The sequence below is a fragment of the Callithrix jacchus genome, chromosome 4 (genome assembly GCF_049354715.1).
Source record: "Callithrix jacchus isolate 240 chromosome 4, calJac240_pri, whole genome shotgun sequence".
NCBI lineage: Eukaryota > Metazoa > Chordata > Mammalia > Primates > Cebidae > Callithrix > Callithrix jacchus.
In genome coordinates this window covers 105,553,183-105,573,819 of record NC_133505.1, presented here as the reverse complement: position 1 = coordinate 105,573,819, position 20,637 = coordinate 105,553,183, and the positions used below count along the sequence as shown (strand labels likewise).

General features: G+C 38.6%; 1 protein-coding gene and 2 pseudogenes across 2 annotated transcripts in view; all 3 read right to left on the bottom strand.

The window, feature by feature from the left end:
• LOC144582186 (small ribosomal subunit protein uS3-like) overlaps positions 1–20,637 on the bottom strand; it is a 68,438-nt pseudogene that overhangs the window by 44,291 nt on the left and 3,510 nt on the right. The gene's annotated exons all lie outside the window — the stretch shown is intronic.
• The window catches only part of LOC100894240 (thiosulfate sulfurtransferase like domain containing 3), a 61,748-nt gene that overhangs the window by 37,601 nt on the left and 3,510 nt on the right, over positions 1–20,637 (bottom strand). Inside the window, exons 2-3 of the mRNA XM_054254285.2 lie at positions 7,522–7,695; positions 7,269–7,428 (exon numbers count right to left, since the gene is read on the bottom strand). Coding sequence (XP_054110260.1) covers positions 7,269–7,428; positions 7,522–7,594 — 233 coding nt within the window. The 5' untranslated portion in view covers positions 7,595–7,695. The remainder of the gene's footprint in view (positions 1–7,268; positions 7,429–7,521; positions 7,696–20,637) is intronic.
• On the bottom strand, positions 10,837–12,028 carry LOC144582282 (MICOS complex subunit MIC26 pseudogene; annotated as a pseudogene).

Below are 20,637 nucleotides of genomic sequence, written 5' to 3'. Positions count from 1 at the left end.
TTCATATCTAATATATAAATAAATATTGCCTTCTATAGTATACTATGTTACCATTTTCTTTTATAATATTTTTGTATTTGTGGAAGTAGTAATTGCCTTGGTTATAATTCGTTCAATTTCATTTGTATCTTCTATTAATCATCAGAATCATTTGTCATTATTTATACTCTAAATCACAGGGAAACATTCTTCTTGGAGTTCTACAGCCTTCAGTCTGGATTGACTACTGTCTCAGTCAAGTAACACAATTATCATAATAGAATTGGTCATATTGGGACTTCCCTTTGTTTTCTCTTGCATTTAAGATATGAGGAATCCAAGTCTTTTTCTTTCACTATAGATAACGTCTCCCTCTGTCACCCAGGCTGTAGAGCAATGGCACAATCACCGTTCACTGTAACCTTCAACTCCTTTGTTCAAGCAATCCCCTACTTCAGTCTCCTGAGTAGCTAGGACTATGGGCTCATGCCTAATTTTTAAAATTTTGTGGAGATAGGGGTCTCACTGTGTTTCCCAGGCTGGTCTCAAACTCCTGGCCTCAAGTGATTCTCCTATCCTGGCCTCCCAAACTCCTGGGATTACAGGCATGAGCCACTGCACGTTAGCTGGTAATCCACATCTTTTAAGTAGGACCTTGTTCTTGAGAGTGCAATGTCTTACAATTCTAAGTATATTAATTTAGGCTTTTTGGTTGTTTTAAAATTTTCTTCGTTCCCTGCATTAACACTACAAGTTGAGCATCCATAACCTGAAAATCTGAAATCCAAAATGCTCCAAAATCTAAAACTTCTTGAGTGCCTACATGATGCCACAGTAGAAAATTCCATATATGATTTTATGTGACAGGTCACAGTCAAAACTTTGTTTCATATACATAATTAGTTTCAAATACTGTATAAAATTAACTTTAGGTTGTTTGTATTAAGTGTACATGAAATATAAATGAATTTTGTTTAGACTGGGTCCCATCCCCAAGGTATCTCTATATACAAGCAGATATTTCAGAATTTGAGACACTTATGTTCTCAGCTGTTTCAGATAAGGGCTATTCAACCCTGTATTTCCTTGAAGTTACTTTTTGCTATTTGGTTTGGTCATAGTCTTTCAAGTTAGAATCTTGGCTGTAACTTTCTCGGGATCCTTCATATTTGAGAGACACAGAGAAAGCTAATTGGAACATCTCTTGTGTGCATGGGTAGGAGTTTTCTGTGGTGAGCTTCATTGTAGGTAAGGGAACAGCAAAACTTTTTCCTTAGCCATGCCTCATACCCCCAACATGACTTTTTAAAGGTTTTTCTTCAGGTTGGTTAAATTTTTCTGTAGAGGAATCTATCTCAGGTAGTATGAGATGGGCTGTCAGATCTCAGAGTAGAATAAAGGCAAGAAGCTAGCTAACTCATAGTTCAGTATTGAGAGTTCCACTTTATCTTCTTATTTTCAGTAAGGAGTCCACTGCCATTCCTGCCCCCAGATGTTTAGCTAGGAGTTTCACCTGCCATCTTTACCCATTAAAGTTAAATTAATGCAAACAGTAACACAATATCAGCTGCCTACAAACAGGTACCATATTGTACATATTCACACAGTAATAATAGCAGCAAAGTATTAAATTTCTGACATGTATTATCTGATTTAATCTTCACAACTTTACTGTGAAGAGCTGTTATTATCCTTATTTAAATTCACTGCAACCACATTCTGCCACTATAATAATACCTTATTAAAATTTCTCTTTTTTTCTTCTTATCCTTTGCTCCTGGAGAATCTTGTAGCATTAAAAAATGGTCGTGATAAAATTATATTTTTTCATTAATAAAGTGCTATTTTGGGGGTCACTGAAAAGTATTTTTTACTGGATGGTAGGATAAGCATTCAACTTTTTTGTGTCTAATCATACAAAATTTCTCATAGATTAGTGCTGATCCTACTTCTATCCAGTATTTTTCTCTTTTTGAGACGGAGTCTTGCTCTGTCACCCTGACTGGAGTGCAGTGGCACGATCTCAGCTTACTGCGACCTCTGCCTCCCAGGTACAAGGAATTCCCTGCCTCGGCCTCCAGAGTAGCTGGAATTACAGGCGCCTGCCACCATACCCGGCTAATATCCAATATTTCTATGGCATACACATACTAGATGGCAAAAAGGCACATTATCACAGAATCCAAGAAACCCCACTGAGATCATAAGTAGGGAAGAAAGATGATGTGAATGAAAGAAACCTGAGATACTTTAATTCAGAACTCTGAGGCTATCCACTGTTACCAAAGGACATCTTCCCTCTATTCCATTATGAAAGTGATGTAGAGTACATATAGCATTTAAAAATGTAATCTGGCTTTTCTAAATGTATCTAAAACTTTTGATCTACCCTTGTATTATTCAAGTAAAAGTGATAATTCTCCCATTATTGAAATAAACAGACATTTATTAAACCATGTATTAAATCATATGCTTATATATTCACATTTTGAGGTCTCTGATACTACAGGCTTTAATAATGGTTTTACTCATAAGAGTTTTGTTGGACCAGGCATGGTGGCTCACGCCTGTAATCCCAGTACTTTGGGAGGCCGAGGCAGGTGGATCACGAGGTCAAGAGATCGAGACTATCCTGGTCAACATGGTGAAACCCCGTCTCTACTAAAGATACAAAAAATTAGCTGGGCATGGTGGCGTGTGCCTGTAATCCCAGCTACTCAGGAGGCTGAGGCAGGAGAATTGCCTGAACCCAGGAGGCAGAGGTTGCGGTGAGCCATGATCATGCCATTGCACTCCAGCCTGGGTAACAAGAGCGAAACTCTGTCTCAAAAAAAAGAGTTTTGTTGCATAAGGCCAGGAGCTGTGGCTCACGCTTGTAGTCCCAGCACTTGGGAGGCTAAGGCAGGGTGATTGCTTGAACCCAGGAGTTTGAGACCAGCCTGGGCAACATGGTGAAACTCTAATTCTACAAAAAATAGAAAAATTAGCTGGGTGTGGTGGTGTGTGCTTGTTGTCCTAGTTACTCAGGAGGCTGAGGCAGGAGAATCATGTGAGTCACCCCAGGGGTTAAGCTGCAGTGAACTATAATCATGCCACTGCACTCCAGCCAGGTGACAGAATGAGACCCTGACTCAAAAAAAAAAATTTATTGTGTTAAGTCAGTGCAGTTTAAGAAATATATTGTGTCCAGAGGCAGTCATTGCAGTGAGTGGAGATCCCACCACTTCACTCCAGCCTGGGTGAAAGATTGAGACCCTGTCTCCCTGTCTAAAAAAAATATATATACATATATATATATATACACACACACACACACACACACACAAAATTTGTTAAATATATCAGAATAACTGACAACCAAAATTGTCTTTATAAGTTTGATCTAATATAGAAGATACATTATTCTAATTTATTAACCCTTTGTTTATCTGGTTAAATTGAATACATGATCAGTTTTTTTCCTTCAAAAGAGTACCAGGAGTCCAAAGATACAATTGTACAGTCTTGTTCAAATGTAGCCAAGTGGGGATAACAGTTCCTGTCCCATACATACAGAAGACAAAAATAAGTGCTTATCTACCAAACATATTAAGTAAAATTGTCAACAGTAATGTTAAAGCCTATTGTGTCCCTCTCCCTTCCCCCAGGGGAAACCATTCAGAATTGGATATTATTTTTGTAATTTATTTATACTTAAAGTATATATGTCTACATGCCTAAATAATAATAATATTCTGTATGTTTAAAAACTATACTGGCACCTAAAACACAATAAAATATATATATATAACTATACTGGCCAGGCATGGTGGCTCATACCTGTAATCCCAGTGCTTTGGGAGGCAGAAGTAGTAGGATCAGTGGAGGATAGGAATTTGAGACCAACCTGGGCAACATAGTGACTGCATGAATGAATCTAAAAATACATGGGGCTAAAGAAGCACAGACAAGAAGTACTGTAGTACCCTGTCTCTACAGAAAGTGAAAAAATTACCCAGGCATGATGTGATGGTGCATTCCTATAGTCCCAGCTACTCTGGAGGCTGAGGTGGGAGGACTGCTTCCGCCCAGGTGGTATAGGTTGCATTAAGCTATGTTCTTGCCACTGCATTTCAACTGGGTAACAGTGAAGACCTTGTCTCAGAAACAAAAAACAAAAAGCAAACTACAGTATATGTTTCCGTAATTTGCTTTTTTCCCTCAACATTGTAAGAGTCATCCATGTTAATACATGTACCTCTGATTTTTTTCCATTTTCACTAATTCTGTCATCAGGTGTGTCTGATCTGCTTTGTCTACCTTCTATTGGGTGTTTAATTTCGGTTACTGTGTTTTCATTTTGTCATCTAAGTTACTGACTATATTAATCACAGTTATTTTAAAGTCTGTCTGGAAACTCTAAGATCTTCTGTGGATCCGTTTCTCTTGTCTTGTGTTTTCCTGTTATTTCTCAGTCATAAGGTCCTACTGACAGCTGTGCCTAGTAATTTTTGATAGAATACCTAAATCGTATGTGAAAAACCCTATGCGTAATTTGTGGCTCCAGCTCAGGGGTCCACATATTATGCCCCATGGACCAAATCTGACCAGCTACTTATTTTTGCCTGGCTTTAAGCTAAGAATGTTTGCTGTATGTTCAAATGATTAAAAAATAATCAAATGAAGAATAATATTTGGCAACACATGAAACATAAAATTCAAACCTAAGTGGCGTAAGTAGAGTTACTGGAATAGTCACATTCCTTTATGTATTGTCTGTGGCTGCTTTTGTGCTACAACAGCTGAGTTGAGCAGTTGCAACAGAAACCTAATTGGCCACAAGACTAAAAGATTTATTATTGGCAACCTCTTCTCTATAATATGAGGAAGATAATGATATGTTTCTCCAGCGAGGATTTCCTTCTGGTAGGTAGGTCCTTAAGATACTAGGAAAATCGCCTTAATTCATTCAGGGATTTAGTCAATTCAAAGCTTGTTTTGAGTTCTTGTGGGGGTTATGAATTTCTGGTTCACCTTTACTTCTAGGGCATAGCCTTTCAGGGATTCTGACTAAAAGCCTGATGTATTTACCCAGAATCCTATTCCTTGATGGGCTCAGTACTTCAATGTTGATTCATCATCTACAACTTTCCTTCTCCCTAAGATTATGGCTCTTGAGATCTTTGCTGCCTCAGTAATTAATGCCTTCAAACAGATAATACACACACACACACACACACATTTCTGACATTGTCAGAAATAGAAGTTCAAGGTGACCGGATTGCATCCCACCCCAGATTCTTCAATGGCCTTCCATCTCATTTAGGAAAAACCAATTCCTTATAGTTACCACAAGAATGACTGCATAAGTGAATCTAAAGATACATGGGTCTAAAGAAGCACAGACAAGACAAAATAGGTTTACTCTGCCACCCATGCATTAGCATACTAATAAGTGTAGGACTTAACATTCCAAAAGAATATATATACCCATGCTAATGGGAGTCATTTACATTTAGGCATTTCTGTTTTCATTATTTTTAAACAAACTGAGGTACAATCACTTATTGAATATGTACATTTTTAAGTGTTCAATGTGTTTTGACAAATATATATATCTATACCTTGATTGAGGTATCAGTACATCAGTCAAGACAGAACATTTCCATCACCCTAGAAAGTTCTCTTCTTGCCTTTTTTTTTCTCCTAACTTTGTTGTTGTTGTTCTGAGACAGGGTCTCACTCTGTCACCCAGCCTGGAGTACAGTGATGTGATCTTCCAGGGCTCAAGTGATCCTCCTGCCTTAGTCCCCCAAGTAGCTGGGACTAAGTGATCTTCCAGTGCTCAAGTGATTATCTTACCTTAGCCCCCAAGTAGCTGGGACTACAGGCACATGCCACCATACCTGGCTAATTTTTTGTGGTTTTTTTTTTGTAGAGACTGGGTTTGTCATGTTGTCCAGGCTGGTCTCGAACTTCTGAGCTCAAGTGATCCGCCTGCCTCAGCATCACAAAGTGCTAGGACTACAGGCCTGAACCACCACGACTGGCTCCTCCTTGCCTTTTCCATTTAATCTTCTTCCCTCTAGAACAGCAACCACTGTTCTGATTATTTATCCCCATATTAATCATATTAATTTTAGTTTCTTAAAGTGCAAATTTCATCACTACCATGCTGGTCCTAACACTGCTATAGGTCTTTAGAAACCATTAATGTATTTTTCTTGTTCAAATTTCACCGACTTCTCTGGATAGGTTAATTGATTTTTTAAGGTCACACCTGTGTGTTAATCTGCAGGTCTAGCTCATAGCCTCTTTGAATAGAAGGAATACTAACACAAATGTCATACATGATTAGATAATGTAAGTAATCTGGTCTTTTAGGATACTATTGAATAATACTAAGCTACTTAAAATTAATTCCTATAATCCCAACCCTTACATTTCCATGGCAAGTAACATGCATTATCTCAGGGGAGAATGGCATTTTCAATTTACAGATGAGAAAACTATTCAACAACTAATTGACTTATACAAAAATCCCCTTATCATAAATAGTGGTGCCAGGACTAGATTTTTATTATCTTGCTCATTCCACCATCCTTGGCTGCAGTACACAAGGAAAGAGCCAACTTGTATTCCAAAAATTCAATTTCCTTGTTTCTTCTCTGAAAATTCATAGGTTACCCATTCTTTCCATCCGCCAGCATAGTGTTGAGCACTGAAAACAGACATCAAATAGTTAGTGCTATAAACGCTTTTTTTTTTTTTTGAGATGGAGTCTTGCTCTGTTGCCAGGCTGGAGTGCAGTAGCGTGATCTTGGCTCACTGCAACCTCTGCCTCCCAGATTCAAGCGATACTCCTGCCTCAGCCTCCCAAGTAGCTGGAACTACAGGCATGCGCCACCATGCCCAGCTAATTTTTGTATTTTTAGTAGATACTGGGTTTCACCATGTTGGCCAGGATGGTCTCAATCTGACCTTGTGATCCTCCTGCCTCAGCCTCCCAAAGTGCTGGGATTACAGGCATCAGCCACCATGCTCGGCCGCTTCTGTACTTTATAACAGAAGACTGATAGGAAATTTAAAGATAAATAATTTGTATGGCTATTCACCATACAATTTAGACTCCACACCTATTTAAAAAATTGTGTTGCTTTTGAGTTAGATGAAAAGAGGCTCTTAGTTTTGCTATCCTGCCTTTACTGACAGTAATTATAAGAAATTCTTAAATAGACATATGAAAATGTAATATATATGAAACATTGCATTACACATTTATTAATCTATTTTTTCCTTCATCTACACACCTGTGAAAGCCCAGAGATACTGCTGTGTCCAGAGCCTTCTTGCTTCTCACTCCAGCTAAACAAGAAAACACTAGGTTGTCAGATTTGGATGGCTTTACTTCATTGTACTTCTCTTTGAAGTCTCTTGGGTTCATCTGTAGAGCCTCACCTACCTCATCCACTAAAATAAAATGTTAAAAATTTCTTAGATTTTAGATATAGTAAATTATTTATATGTTTTTTAATAAATTGATTTAAGACACATGTCACTTACATGGTATATTGATAGACCCAGGAATTTTTCCATACTCCAGAATTTCCCATGCCTCTCTAACATCAATTAACATAATATTTTTAGAATTCAACAGGTTTTTAAGTTCTTTATAAGTGACATCTTTAGAAATAGCAGTATAAAAATTGTGGTGGTTTCCCTTTATTGACTGTAAACCTGGAAAAAATAAAATTTAGGCAATTTTAATATCAGTATTAACAGGTGGAAAGAATAGATTAGAAGAATTTCCCCCCAGCTCCAGCCAGTTAATAATGTTTTTTACTTTAATAAACTATGTATTCTATGTATTTTTATAGTGACATAATAAATATATATTTGGTCTGTGCTCCTGGTTCCTGATACAAGAGCTCCTAAAACCCTTATAATTTCCTGAGTGATGGGGGCAGGGGATGGTGCTAGAAGCATGTTTTGTTTTAATGTATTTGGTCTTTTATTCCACTTCCTGACACAGAACTCCCAAATCCCTTGGAAGTCCTGGGTAATAGGAGATTCTTTTGTTCTAATGAAGTGACTCTTGGTGGGCTCCTGGACAGCTTCAGGATGGGGGCTGGTCATCAGAAAGACCCAACTATGATTAGAAGCTTGGAACTGAGCCCCATTCTCATCCTCTAGGAGGTAAGAGTGGCTGGAGACTGAGTTAATAACTGATGATTACATGATGAAGCTTCCATAAATATCTCTAAACTATGGGGTTCAGAGAGCTTCTGGTTGGTGAGCACATGCAAGTGCTGTGAGGATAGCACAGCACTCCAACTCCACGGGGACAGAAGCTCCTGTGCATGGGACCCTTTCAGACTTCCCACTATGTACTTCTTCATCTGGCTGTTTATCTGTATTTTTTATTATATTCTTTAAAGTAAACCAATAAATATGTTTCTCTAACTTCTTTGAGCAGTTCTAGCAAAGTATCAAACCCAAGGAGGGGGTCAAGGGAACCCCCAATTTACAGCTACTTGGTCAGAAGTGTGGGAAGCCTGAACTTGTGACTGGCATCTGAGGTAGGGACAGTCTTGTGGGACTGAGCCCTTAGCCTGTGGGGTCTGTGCTAACTTTGGGAAGTTAGTTCAAAATAAAATATTAGAACATCCAGTTAGTGTCCACAGAGAATTGGAAAATTGCTTGGTTTTGGAAAACTCACATATCTGATGTCAAAAGTGTTGTGAGAGTATAGAAAATAATTTTTCAGCCAAGCATGATGGCTCATGCCTGTAATCCCAGAACTTTGGAGGCCAAAGTGGGAGGATCTCTTGAGCCTGAGAGGTGGGGTTGCAGTGAGGTAAGATCACATCACTGAACTCCAACCTGGAGGACACAGTGAGAACCTGTCCCAAAAAAAAAAGAAGGCCAGGCATGGTGGCTCATGCCTGTAATCCAGCTCTTTGAGAGGCAGAAGTGGGTGGGTCGCCTGAGGTCAGGAGTTTAAGACCAGCCTGACCAACATGATGAAACCCCATCTCTACTAAAAATACGAAAATTGGTCAGGCTTGGTAATGGGCATCTGTGATCCCAGCTACTTGGGAAGCTGAGGCTGGAGAATCTCTTCAACCCAGGAGGCAGAGGTTGCAGTGAGCCAAGATTGCACCATTGCACTCCAGCCTGGGCAACAAGAGCGAAACTCAAAAAAAAAAAAAAAAAAGGAAAGAAAGAAAGAAAGGACAAAGGAGTTTTTCCATGTATGCATGTATCCTGACTCTGAGCATTAGGATGCAGCCTGTGCTGCCCTAAATGTTTGATATTGGCCTTGTGTCAGTTTCATATTGTACTCTTTCCAAGCCCCTTAATTGGTGGGAGCTTATAAGCATACATTCAGCATCTGGTAACTGAATTACAGAAATAATTTGTAAATCTTAATCCAAGTTACAATATTAAAAAAATTTTAATTTCATTTCCCCTTGCAAGCAAAGATATTAAGCCATACATTACATGTGGGGACCTTACATTTTATACTACACTTGTAAGTCCTTAATGGCACTGTTTCTTTTTTCTTTTGAGACAAAGTCTCTGTCGCCAGGCTGGAGTGCAGTGGCGCAATCTTAGCTCACTGCGATCTTTGCCTCCTGTGTTCAAGCAATTCTTCTGCCTCAGCCTCCAAAGCAGCTGAGACTACAGGCGCTCGCCACCATGACCAGCCAATTTTTGTATTTTTAGTGAGACTAGGTTTCACCATGTTGGCCAGGATGGTCTCAATCTCTCGACCTCATGATTTGCCCACTTTGGCCTCCCAGAGTGCTGGGATTACAGGCATGAGCCACTTCACCCAGTCTGGCACTGTTTCTATCTTTTAAATATAGTTCACCTTTGATATCTGAAGGGGATTGGTTCCACTATTCCCTTGTATACCGAAGTCTGTGGATGCTCAAGTCTCTTATATAAAATGGCATAGTATTTGCATATAACTTATGCACATCTCCCGTGTACTTTAAATCATCTGGCTTACTTAAAATCCTTAGTACACTGTAAATGCTATGTAAATAGTGGTCATACTGTATTTTGTTTTTGTTGTTGATGTTGTATTGTTATTTTGGGTTTTTATTCCCGAATATTTTCTCTCTAGTTGACTGAATCCTATGATGTTGAACCCGCAGATACAGAGTGCTAGCTGTAATTGTAACATAATATGGTACTGGATAATAACCCATAAAATAAATCCATGGGTTCATAGTGATAATAAGGACATAATAGAATAAATAAATGGGGAAAAGGGATTATCTTCCATATATGGACTTTCCAACTGGTAAATACAGAAGGAATGATGGGAAGAGAAAATCATTAGGCAAACACTCTAGGTAAGAACGATTGATAGATATAGATCTAGAGGTAAAAGTGTGATGACAAATGAGGTAATATCTTCCCATGAGGTACTTATTAATTACAGAGGGAGAAACCTGAAAGATACCACTTTAACCATTTATTCAAAGATAACTTCACTAGTAATAAGACATGTTGACAATATGTGCCTCCTGATATGAGGCCCTGAGAAGAGCATAATATCACTTCCTTAGTATTCGTTTTTTTTTTTAACTTGGGTTTTAATTATATACATAAATAACAACATGAGAACGAGGAGTTCTAAGGCTTGTACATTATCTCTAGGTGAAAGGGTTTCAGATTAGTTTGCTTGTAGGATGGTATCACCCAAGGTAACAGAAGTCTGGTCTAGTTTTTCCTGAAGAAGAAAGCCAATTTAATACATTCAATACTGACTTCTCTGCCATTTTCTGTAGAAATACTGATTTATTCTATGGAGTTTCCAATGTTTACCTATAACTGATTAAGATGGGCAGAGCATGGAGTTTTCTACTTAGTTCCAGGTGAATTCTTCACATTTCCTGGCTCTTGAAAGTTCTCCTTCCACAAATCTTCTATGACAATATATGCTTATAAACCCCAGTCATATAATCTCTCCCCACTGACCTGGGCAAACACAATGGCTTGTTGTGGATAATAGAGAGAGGCAGCTAATCCCATGAAACCAGGTGGACAGTGTGACGATTCCTCAAGGTCTTAGAAATAGAAATTCCATTTGACCCAGCAATCCCATTACTGGGTTTATATCCAAAAGACTATAAATCGTTCTACTATAAGGACACATGTACACGAATGTTCATTGCAGCACTGTTTACAATAGCAAAGACCTGGAATCAACCCAAATGCCCATTGATAATAGACTGGATTGGAAAAATGTGGCACATATACACCATGGAATATTATGCAGCAATCAGAAATGATGAGTTTGTGTCGTTTATAGGGACATGGATGAATCTGGAGAACATCATCCTCAGCAAACTGACACAAGAACAGAAATTGAAACACCGCATATTCTCAATTATAGGCGGGTGATGAAAAATGAGAACACATGGACACAGAAAGGGGAGTACTAAACACTGGGGTCTATTGGGGGGAAAAGGGGAGGGTCAGAGGGAGGGGGAGGTGGGGAGGGATAGCCTGGGGAGAAATGCCAAATGTGGGTGAAGGGGAGAAGGAAAGCAAAGCACACTGCCATGTGTGTACCTACGCAACTGTCTTGCATGCTTTGCTCATGTACCCCAAAACCTAAAATCCAATAAAAAATTAAAAAAAAAAAAAGAATGCATATAGTTAGCACAGCAAAAAAAAAAAAAAAAAAAAGAAACCAGGTGGATACACTAGCTTCTTCATTTTTTAACCTAACCCCCATTGAACCAAACTTTGCATCTTGGGCTTAGTTTGGGAGTACGTTTCCTGACACCAGCTTGTGTATGGCTCACAGTAGTGTCGAAGCTGTGAGATGCTTTCTTCAAGTGGGCTCCTTGACTCCTCCACATACTTCAATTGACCTTTGGGAACTGAGTAGAGTGAAAGCTCATCAACCTTCACAGAATTTTTGGGAGGTGAGACCGTTTTTGGTACAGCATAGACTTTGAAGGTGAGCAAGCTCAGGCTGGCCGGCCCCGCGGACCTCTGAATTACCTTGAACATGTCGCTGGCAACAGTGGCTCTGGCAGGGTCCCACTTCCTTAGTATTCTTGCAAAAAAAATTCATTTCCTGGCTGGGCACGGTGGCTCACACCTATAATCCCAGCACTTCGGGAGGCCGAGGCGGGTGGATCATGAGGTCAAGAGATCGAGACCATCCTGGTCAACAAGGTGAAACCCTGTCTCTACTAAAAATACAAAAATTAGCTGGGCATGGTGTTGCACGTCTGTAGTCCCAGCTACTTGGGAGGCTGAGGCAGGAGAATTGCTTGAACCCAGAAGGCGGAGGTTGCGGTGAGCCAAGATCGTGCCATGGCACTCCAGTCTGGGTAACAACAGCGAAACTCCGTCTCAAAAAAAAAAAAAAAAAAAAAATTTATTTCCTGAATTTAATTAGAAGAGAACCTCAGATTAAAAAAATCTACAAAATAACTAGTACTCCCTTTAAAAGTGTCAATGTCAAGAAAGATAAAGTCTGCAGATTAGTTAATAGTATTATAGCAATATTAATTTCCTGATTTCAATAATTGCACTATATAAGATGTTTATATACTACATGAAGTTGGCAAGAATAAAGGAAACTTACTTTGCAATTTTTCTACAGGTCTAAAATTATTTTTTTAAAAAGAATATCCAACAGATTTTGAAAATGAAATAGCAAAAGAAGTAATAATGTTCATATTTCACAACAAAATGACCACTATAAGAAAGGAAAATGGCAGGCCGGGTGCAGTTGTTCAATAATTATCACTTGGACGGGCGCGGTGGCTCACGCCTATAATCCCAGCACTTTGGGAGGCCGAGGCAGGTGGATCACGAGGTCAAGAGATCGAGACCATCCTGGTCAACAAGGTGAAACTCCGTCTCTACTAAAAATTCAAAAAATTAGCTGGGCATGGTGGTGTGCGCCTGTAGTCCCAGCTACTCAGGAGGCTGAGGCAGGAGAATTGCTTGAACCCAGGAGGTGGAAGTTGCAGTGAGCCAAGATCACACCATTGCACTCCAGCAGCCTGGGTAATAAGAGCGAACCTCCGTCTCAAAAAAACAAAGAAAAAAACGGAAAATGGCTGGGCACGGTGGCTTACACCTGTAATCCCAGCACTTTGGAAGGCTGAAGCAGGTGGATTACAAGGTCAGGAATTCAAGACCATCCTGGCCAATATGGTGAAACCCCGTCTCTACTAAAAATACAAACATTAGCTGGGCGTGGTGGCAGGCACCTGTAATCCCAGCTACTCGGGTGGCTGAGGAGGAGAATCACTTGAACCTGGGAGGTGGTTCACTTGATCACCCCATTGCACTCCAGCCTAGTGACAGAGCGAGACTCTGTCTTGAAAAAAAAACAAAAAAAAAAAAAGGGAAAATAAGGCCAAGCATAGTGGCTTACGCCTATAATCCCAACATGTTGGGAGGCTAAGGTGAGAGGATTACTTGAGTCCAGCAGTTAGAGAGAGCCTGGGCAACACAGTCAGACTCCATCTCTACTAAGTCTTTTAAAAAATTAGCCAGATGTGATGGCACATGCCTGTTGTCCCAGTTTCTAGGGAAGCTGAGGCAGGATGATCATTTGAACCCATGAGGTGAAGGCTGCAGTGAGGCTGCGATGGCACCACTGCCCTCAAGCCTAAGTGACAGAATGAAACATTGTCTCAGAAAAAAAAAAACATTAAATGATACAGTTGTGCTTCAAATTTTGTTTAAAGTATTAAATACAGTAAAATTGATTTAAGTAGTGTAGAACTGGCAAAAGAAAAGGTTTAAAAGTCTTAAGTCCAGAAAAGAGACTTACAGTATACTTTATATGATAATTCATTATCTGCTAAGTGACATTTCAAATTAGTAAGGAAATGATAGTCAATAAACAGGCCAACTAAGTAGGAGAAAACATGAACAAGCTGTTACCTCACTTCTTATGCTTAAATAAATTCCAAATATAAACCTAAAGTCTAATATCTTAAAAGTACTCTTAGAAAACATGAGTGGATAATTTAAGTCTTAGGACCGGAAGGCCATTCTAAACATGACAAAAATCAGAAATCATAAAGGTTTGATCTCATATAAAATGCTAAATTTATATATGGAAAAAGAACAATGGACACTTTGAATTCAAGTGACAGGCAGGAAGAAAATACTTGTGACACAGAAAAAAAGATTAATGTTAATAAAATAGAGTTCATACAATTAACTAGGAAAAAGGAAAAAACTCATAGAAAAATGGTCAAACTATATGAACATGGAATTGACATGAGAAATATAAATAGCCAATAAAATGTGAGAAGGTACCTGATCTCCCTACTAATTAAGGAAATACAACATATAAACAAAATTTTGTTATTTTGTCAGGTTTGTAAAAAAAATTTCTTTTTTATAAACTAAAATTGTCAGGTTTCCAGGGAATGAGATTATAGGCGAATCCACACTTCCAGTTTGCCTTAATATTGTTAAATTACTTCTATAAATAACAAGGTAAATATTCATTTAAACCAAACATAGTAAGTTTTCTTTATACTTTATTTCCTTTTGTAAAACCTGTATAAATATGTGCTTATTGTAACAAGTGTAGAAAATTAAGAAACATTGCACCTGTGGACTTATTCTTCAAAATAACAATATTTTGAAGCTATTTTCATTCACTCTTCCCTCTTCTGATGCATATATTTTAACAGTTGTGAACATTTTCATGTTCTATTTCCTTCTACTTTACAACATAAATATTTCACATTATTAACTACAAGTTTTTCACTGATTTTTTTTTTTTTAGGTCTATGATGGAAATTTCTTTTTTTTTCTTTTTTATTGCATTTTAGGTTTTGGGGTACATGTGCAGAACGTGCAAAATAGTTGCATAGGTACACACATGGCAGTGTGTTTTGCTGCCTTCCTCCCCTTTACCCACATTTGACATTTCTCCCCAGGCTATCCCTCCCCAGCCCCCCTCCCCACTGTCCCTCCCCATTCCCCCCAATAGACCCCGATGTGTGTCCATGTGTTCTCATTTTTCCTCACTGCCTATGAGTGAGAATATGTGGTATTTCATTTTCTGTTCTTGTGTCAGTATGCTGAGGATGATGTTCTCCAAATTCGACCATGTCCCTATAAAGGACACGAACTCATCATTTTTTATTGCTGCATAGTATTCCATGGTGTATATGTGCCACATTTTCCCAGTCCAGTCTATCATTGATGGGCATTTGGGTTGGTTCCAGGTCTTTGCTATTGTAAACAGTGCTGCAATGAACATTCGTGTGCATGTGTCCTTATAGTAGAACGATTTATAGTCCTTTGGATATATACCCAGTAATGGGATTGCTGGATCAAATGGGATTTCTATTTCTAAGGCCTTGAGGAATCGCCACACTGTCTTCCACAATGGTTGAACTAGTTTACACTCCCACCAACAGTATAAAAGTGTTCCTATTTCTCCACATCCTCTCCAGCATCTGTTGTCTCCAGATTTTTTAATGAATGCCATTCTAACTGGTGTGAGATGATATCTCAGTGTGGTTTTGATTTGCATCTTTCTAATGACCAGTGATGATGAGCATTTTTTCATATGTTTGTTGGCCTCATGTATGTCTTCTTTTGTAAAGTGTCTGTTCATATCTTTTGCCTATTTTTGAATGGGCTTGTTTGTTTTTTCCTGTAAATCTGTTTGAGTTCTTTGTAAATTCTGGATATCAGCCGTTTGTCAGATGGGTAAACTGCAAAGATTTTTTTCCCATTCTGTTGGTTGCCGATTCACTCTAGCGACTGTTTCTTTTGCCATGCAGAAGCTGTGGAGTTTGATTAGGTCCCATAGTTTCGGATTCCTCCTGGTTTAGACTTGGGAGGACACAGATGTCCAGGAATTTATCCATTTCTTCCAGGTTTACTAATGTGCATAGAGTTGTTTGTAGTATTCTCTGATGATGGTTTGAATTTCTGTGGAATCTGTGGTGATTTCCCCTTTATCATTTTTTTATTGCATCTATTTGGTTGTTCTCTCTTTTCCTTTTTATCAGTCTGGCTAGTGGTCTATTTTGTTGGTCTTTTCAAAAAACCAGCTCTTGGATTTATTGATTTTTTGAAGGGTTTTTCATGTCTCTATCTCCTTCAGTTCTGCTCTGATCTTAGTTATTTCTTGTCTTCTGCTAGGTTTTGAGTGTTTTTGATCTTGCTCCTCTAGCTCCTTCAATTTTGACGATAGGGTGTCAATTTTGGATCTCTCCACTCTTCTCATGTGGGCACTTATTGCTATATATTTTCCTCTAGAGACTGCTTTAAATGTGTCCCAGAGATTCTGGTATGTTGTGTCTTCGTTCTCGTTGGTTTCGAAGAACTTTTTTATTTCTGCCTTCATTTCATTGTTTATCCAATCAACATTCAAGAGCCAGTTGTTCAGTTTCCATGAAGCTGTGCGATTCTGAGTTAGTTTCTGAATTCTGAGTTCTAACTTGATTGCACTATGGTCTGAGAGACTGTTTGTTATGATTTCAATTGTTTTGCATTTGCTGAGGAGTGATTTACTTCTTATAATGTGGTCAATTTTAGAGTAGGTGTGATGTGGTGCTGAGAAGAATGTATATTCTGTGCATTTGGGGTGGAGAGCTCTGTAAATGTCTATCACGTTTGCTTGTTCCACATCTGAGTTCAAGCCCTGGATATCCTTGTTAATTTTCTGTCTGGTTGATCTGTCTAATATTGACAGTGGAGTGTTAAAGTCTCCCACTATTATTGTGTGGGAGTCTAAGTCTCTTTGTAAGTCGTTAAGAACTTGCCTTATATATCTGGGTGCTCCTGTATTGGGTCCATATATATTTAGGATCGTTAGCTCTTCTTGTTGTATTGATCCTTTTACCATTATGTATTGACCTTCTTTGTCTCTTTTGATCTTTGTTGCTTTAAAGTCTATTTTATCAGAGATGAGAATTGCAACTCCTGCTTTTTTTTGCTCTCCATTTGCTTGGTAAATCTTCCTCCATCCCTTTATTTTGAGCCTTTGTGTATCCTTGCATGTGAGATGGGTTTCCTGGATATAGCACACCAATGGGTTTTGGATTTTTATCCAATTTGCCAGTCTGTGTCTTTTGATTGGTGCATTTAGCCCATTTAAATTTAGGGTTAATATTGTTATGTGTGAATTTGATACTGCCATTTTGATGCTAGCTGGCTGTTTTGCCCGTTAGTTGATGCAGATTCTTCTTTTTGTTGATGCTTTTTAGCATTTGGTATGTTTTTAGAATGGCTGGTACTGGGTGTTCCTTTCTATGTATAGTGCCTCTTTCAGGAGCTCTCGTAAAGCAGGTGGTGACAAAATCTCTGAGTACTTGCTTGTTCGCAAAGGATTTTATTTTTCCTTCACTTCTGAAGCCCAGTTTGGCTGGATATGAAATTCTGGGTTGAAAGTTCTTTTCTTTAAGGGTGTTGAATATTGGCCCTCACTCTCTTCTGGCTTGTAGAGTTTCTGTTGAGAGATCTGCTGTGAGTCTGATGGGCTTCCCTTTGTGGGTGACCCGACCTTTCTCTCTGGCTGCCCTTAGTATTTACTCCTTCATTTCAACCCTGGTGAATCTGATGATTATGTGCCTTGGGATTGCTCTTCTTGTGGAATATCTTTGTGGTGTTCTCTGTATTTCCTGGACTTGAATATTGGCCTGACTTGCTAGGTTGGGGAAATTTTCCTGGATAATATCCTGAAGAGTATTTTCCAGCTTGGATTCATTCTCTTCATCACATTCTGGTACACCTATCAAACGTAGGTTAGGTCTCTTCACATAGTCCCACATTTCTTGGAGACTTTGTTCATTCCTTTTTGCACTTTTTTCTCTAATCTTGGTTTCTCGTTTAATTTCATTGAGTTGATCTTCGACTTCTGATATCTTTCTTCTGCTTGGTCAATTCGGCTGTTGAAACTTGTGCATGCTTCGCGACATTCTCGTGTTGTGTTTTTCAACTCCTTCAATCCATTCATATTCCTCTCTAAGTTGTCCATTCTTGTTATCATTTCCTCGAATCTTTTTTCAAATCTTTTTTCAAGGTTCTTAGTTTCTTTGCATTGATTTAGAACATGTTCTTTTAGCTCACAGAAGGCTCTCATTATCCACCTTCTGAAGTCTGATTCCATCATTTCATCACACTCATTCTCCGTCCAGCTTTGTTTCTTTGCTGGTGAGGAGTTTTGGTCCTTTGTAGGAGGCGAGCTGTTTTGGTTTTGGGTATTTTTCTCCTTTATGCGCTGGTTTCTTCCCATCTTTGTGGGTTTATCCACCTGTCGTCTGAGTAGTTGCTGGCTTTTCGATTGGGTCTCTGAGTGTACGCCCAGATTGTTGATGCTGAAGTATTTCTGTTACTTAGTTTTCCTTCTAACAGTCTAGCCCCTCTGCTGTACGACTGCTGAGGTCCACTCCAGTCCTTGCTGCTGTGGGCTCCGCCCTGCTGCTGTGGACTGCACCCTGCCGTCCTGGGCTCCTCCCTGTTGCCCTTGGGCTCTGCCCTGCTGTTGTGGGCTCCGCCCTGTTGGCGGAGTCTCTTGTAAAAATTAAAAGAATTTATAATATCAAATATTGGTGAGGGAATGAGGAAATGGGTACTTTCATACATTATTGGTAATGTATAATGTTACAAACTTTTGAAGGGAAATTTAGCTGTAATAACATTTTAAGTATGCATATCCGTTTTACCTCACAATGTTAGGAATCTTAGTATGAGTTAATACAGATGCATATATGTGTAATTATGTTCATGGGTAGCATTCTTTATATCATTGGAAAACTACAATAACCTGGAAGTTCATCACTAAGGCAATTGTTATATGTGGTACATTTACACAATGGGATATGCATTATTTAATGTCAATTATCCAAAACAATATTGAGTTTAAAAAACTAGTTGTTGAACATTGTGTATAAACGTAAGGTTCCAAAACTTTCTGGCTTTACAATGCTTTTAATGCCTTGGTAATTTCTTGCAGAGCTCATAGGCCAAAAGGAATTTCCAGCAGTTCTATGTATTAAGTGCATTAAGAAAAGCCAAAAGTAAGTTGCAAAAAAAGCATATCTTCTTATAAAAAACAGACACGCAATTAGCTGGGCATGGTGGCGCGTGCCTGTAATCCCAGCTACTCAGGAGGCTGAGGCAGGAGAATTGCCTGAACCCAGGAGGCAGAAGTTGCGGTGAGCTGAGATCACACCATTGCACTGCAGCCTGGGTAACAAGAATGAAACTCCGTCTCAAAAAAAAAGAAAACCAGACATGCATCTATTTTATTTCTTTTTTTTTAGACTAGTCAAGTGCAGTAGTGTGAAGGGGGAAAAGAGTAGAACAAGTTCAATCTGTAACTGACTGGACAATCAGTTGAGATAACTCACTCACTACCTTCAGACCACACTTTCCAATTTCATCTGTCATTTTCATGGATAGCAAAATAACATAAAAATGTTCGATACGTATAAAGCTTTAAATGAACAGGTTTCCAGCTATTCCACTCCTATGTATATGCTCAAATGAAAACAGGCTCAAACAGATACTTGTACACTAATGCTCATATTAACATTATTCACAATAATCAAAAGGTAGAAACAATCAAAGTGTTCATCAACAGATTCACAGATAAATAAAATGTGATGTATACATACAGTGGAATATTAGTCGGCCATAAAAATGAATGAAGCACTGACACATGCTACAATATGGATGCACCTTGAAAACATACTGAGTGAAATAAGACAGAAACAAAAGGACAAACATTGTATGATTCTATTTATATGAAATGTTTAGAATAGGCAAATTCACAGAGACAGAAAGTAGATTAGAGGTTGTCAGGAGTTGGAGGGAGGAGGAATGGGGAGTTTCTGTTTGGGGTGATGAAAATTTTTGTACTGAAATAAGTGTTGATGGTTGCACAACACTGAATGTAATTAATGCTATTGAATTGTACATTCAAAATAGTTAAAATCACAAATACACAAATTTTATCACAATAAACACAATTTAAAAATAAAAATATAGGTTTCCTCATCCCCTTCAGATTTGAAAACTAGAAATTCATTGTGTCTACAAGATTAGATCTTAACCTGGAATCAAACTATTTCTCATAGCTAGCTGTTTTGGGAATTCCCAGAATATAAAGGGCCAGCAGGCTGAATTAATGCTCATTACTGCTTCTCATTGTTAGGAACTGGAAAACCATGGTAATTTTATCATTTATGTTAAACTCAAGATTCTGACTCTTAGCCACTGTGAAAGATAATCACTGAAAGTAACATCTTTAACTGGATAAAAGATACTTAGGTTTTTCTTGTAAAGTCATCTAACTTATATTTAACTTTCTGTAATTCAATTATAGTCCTATTGGGAGGTGGAGCATGGGAGAATAACCAGTGAACACTAGATTTTCTGCTTTTCCACTCAGTGAGGAAAGCCTGAAATAAGCCCATTTCCTTGATGAGTCTCAGCTCCCCTAGGCCTCTCATAGATACGAGCCTCTATTCCATACTAATTATTTAAAGCTAATAGTGTGTGTTTTTATGTACAGCATGTCCTCCACTTATAAATCAACCACTTGATCTTGTGCTCAAAGAAACATTAATCTGTTCCTATACTGAAGAAAAACTGGCTATTTGGGATTTACTGAGAGATAACGTGTGGTTCTCTAGAGGGATTTTC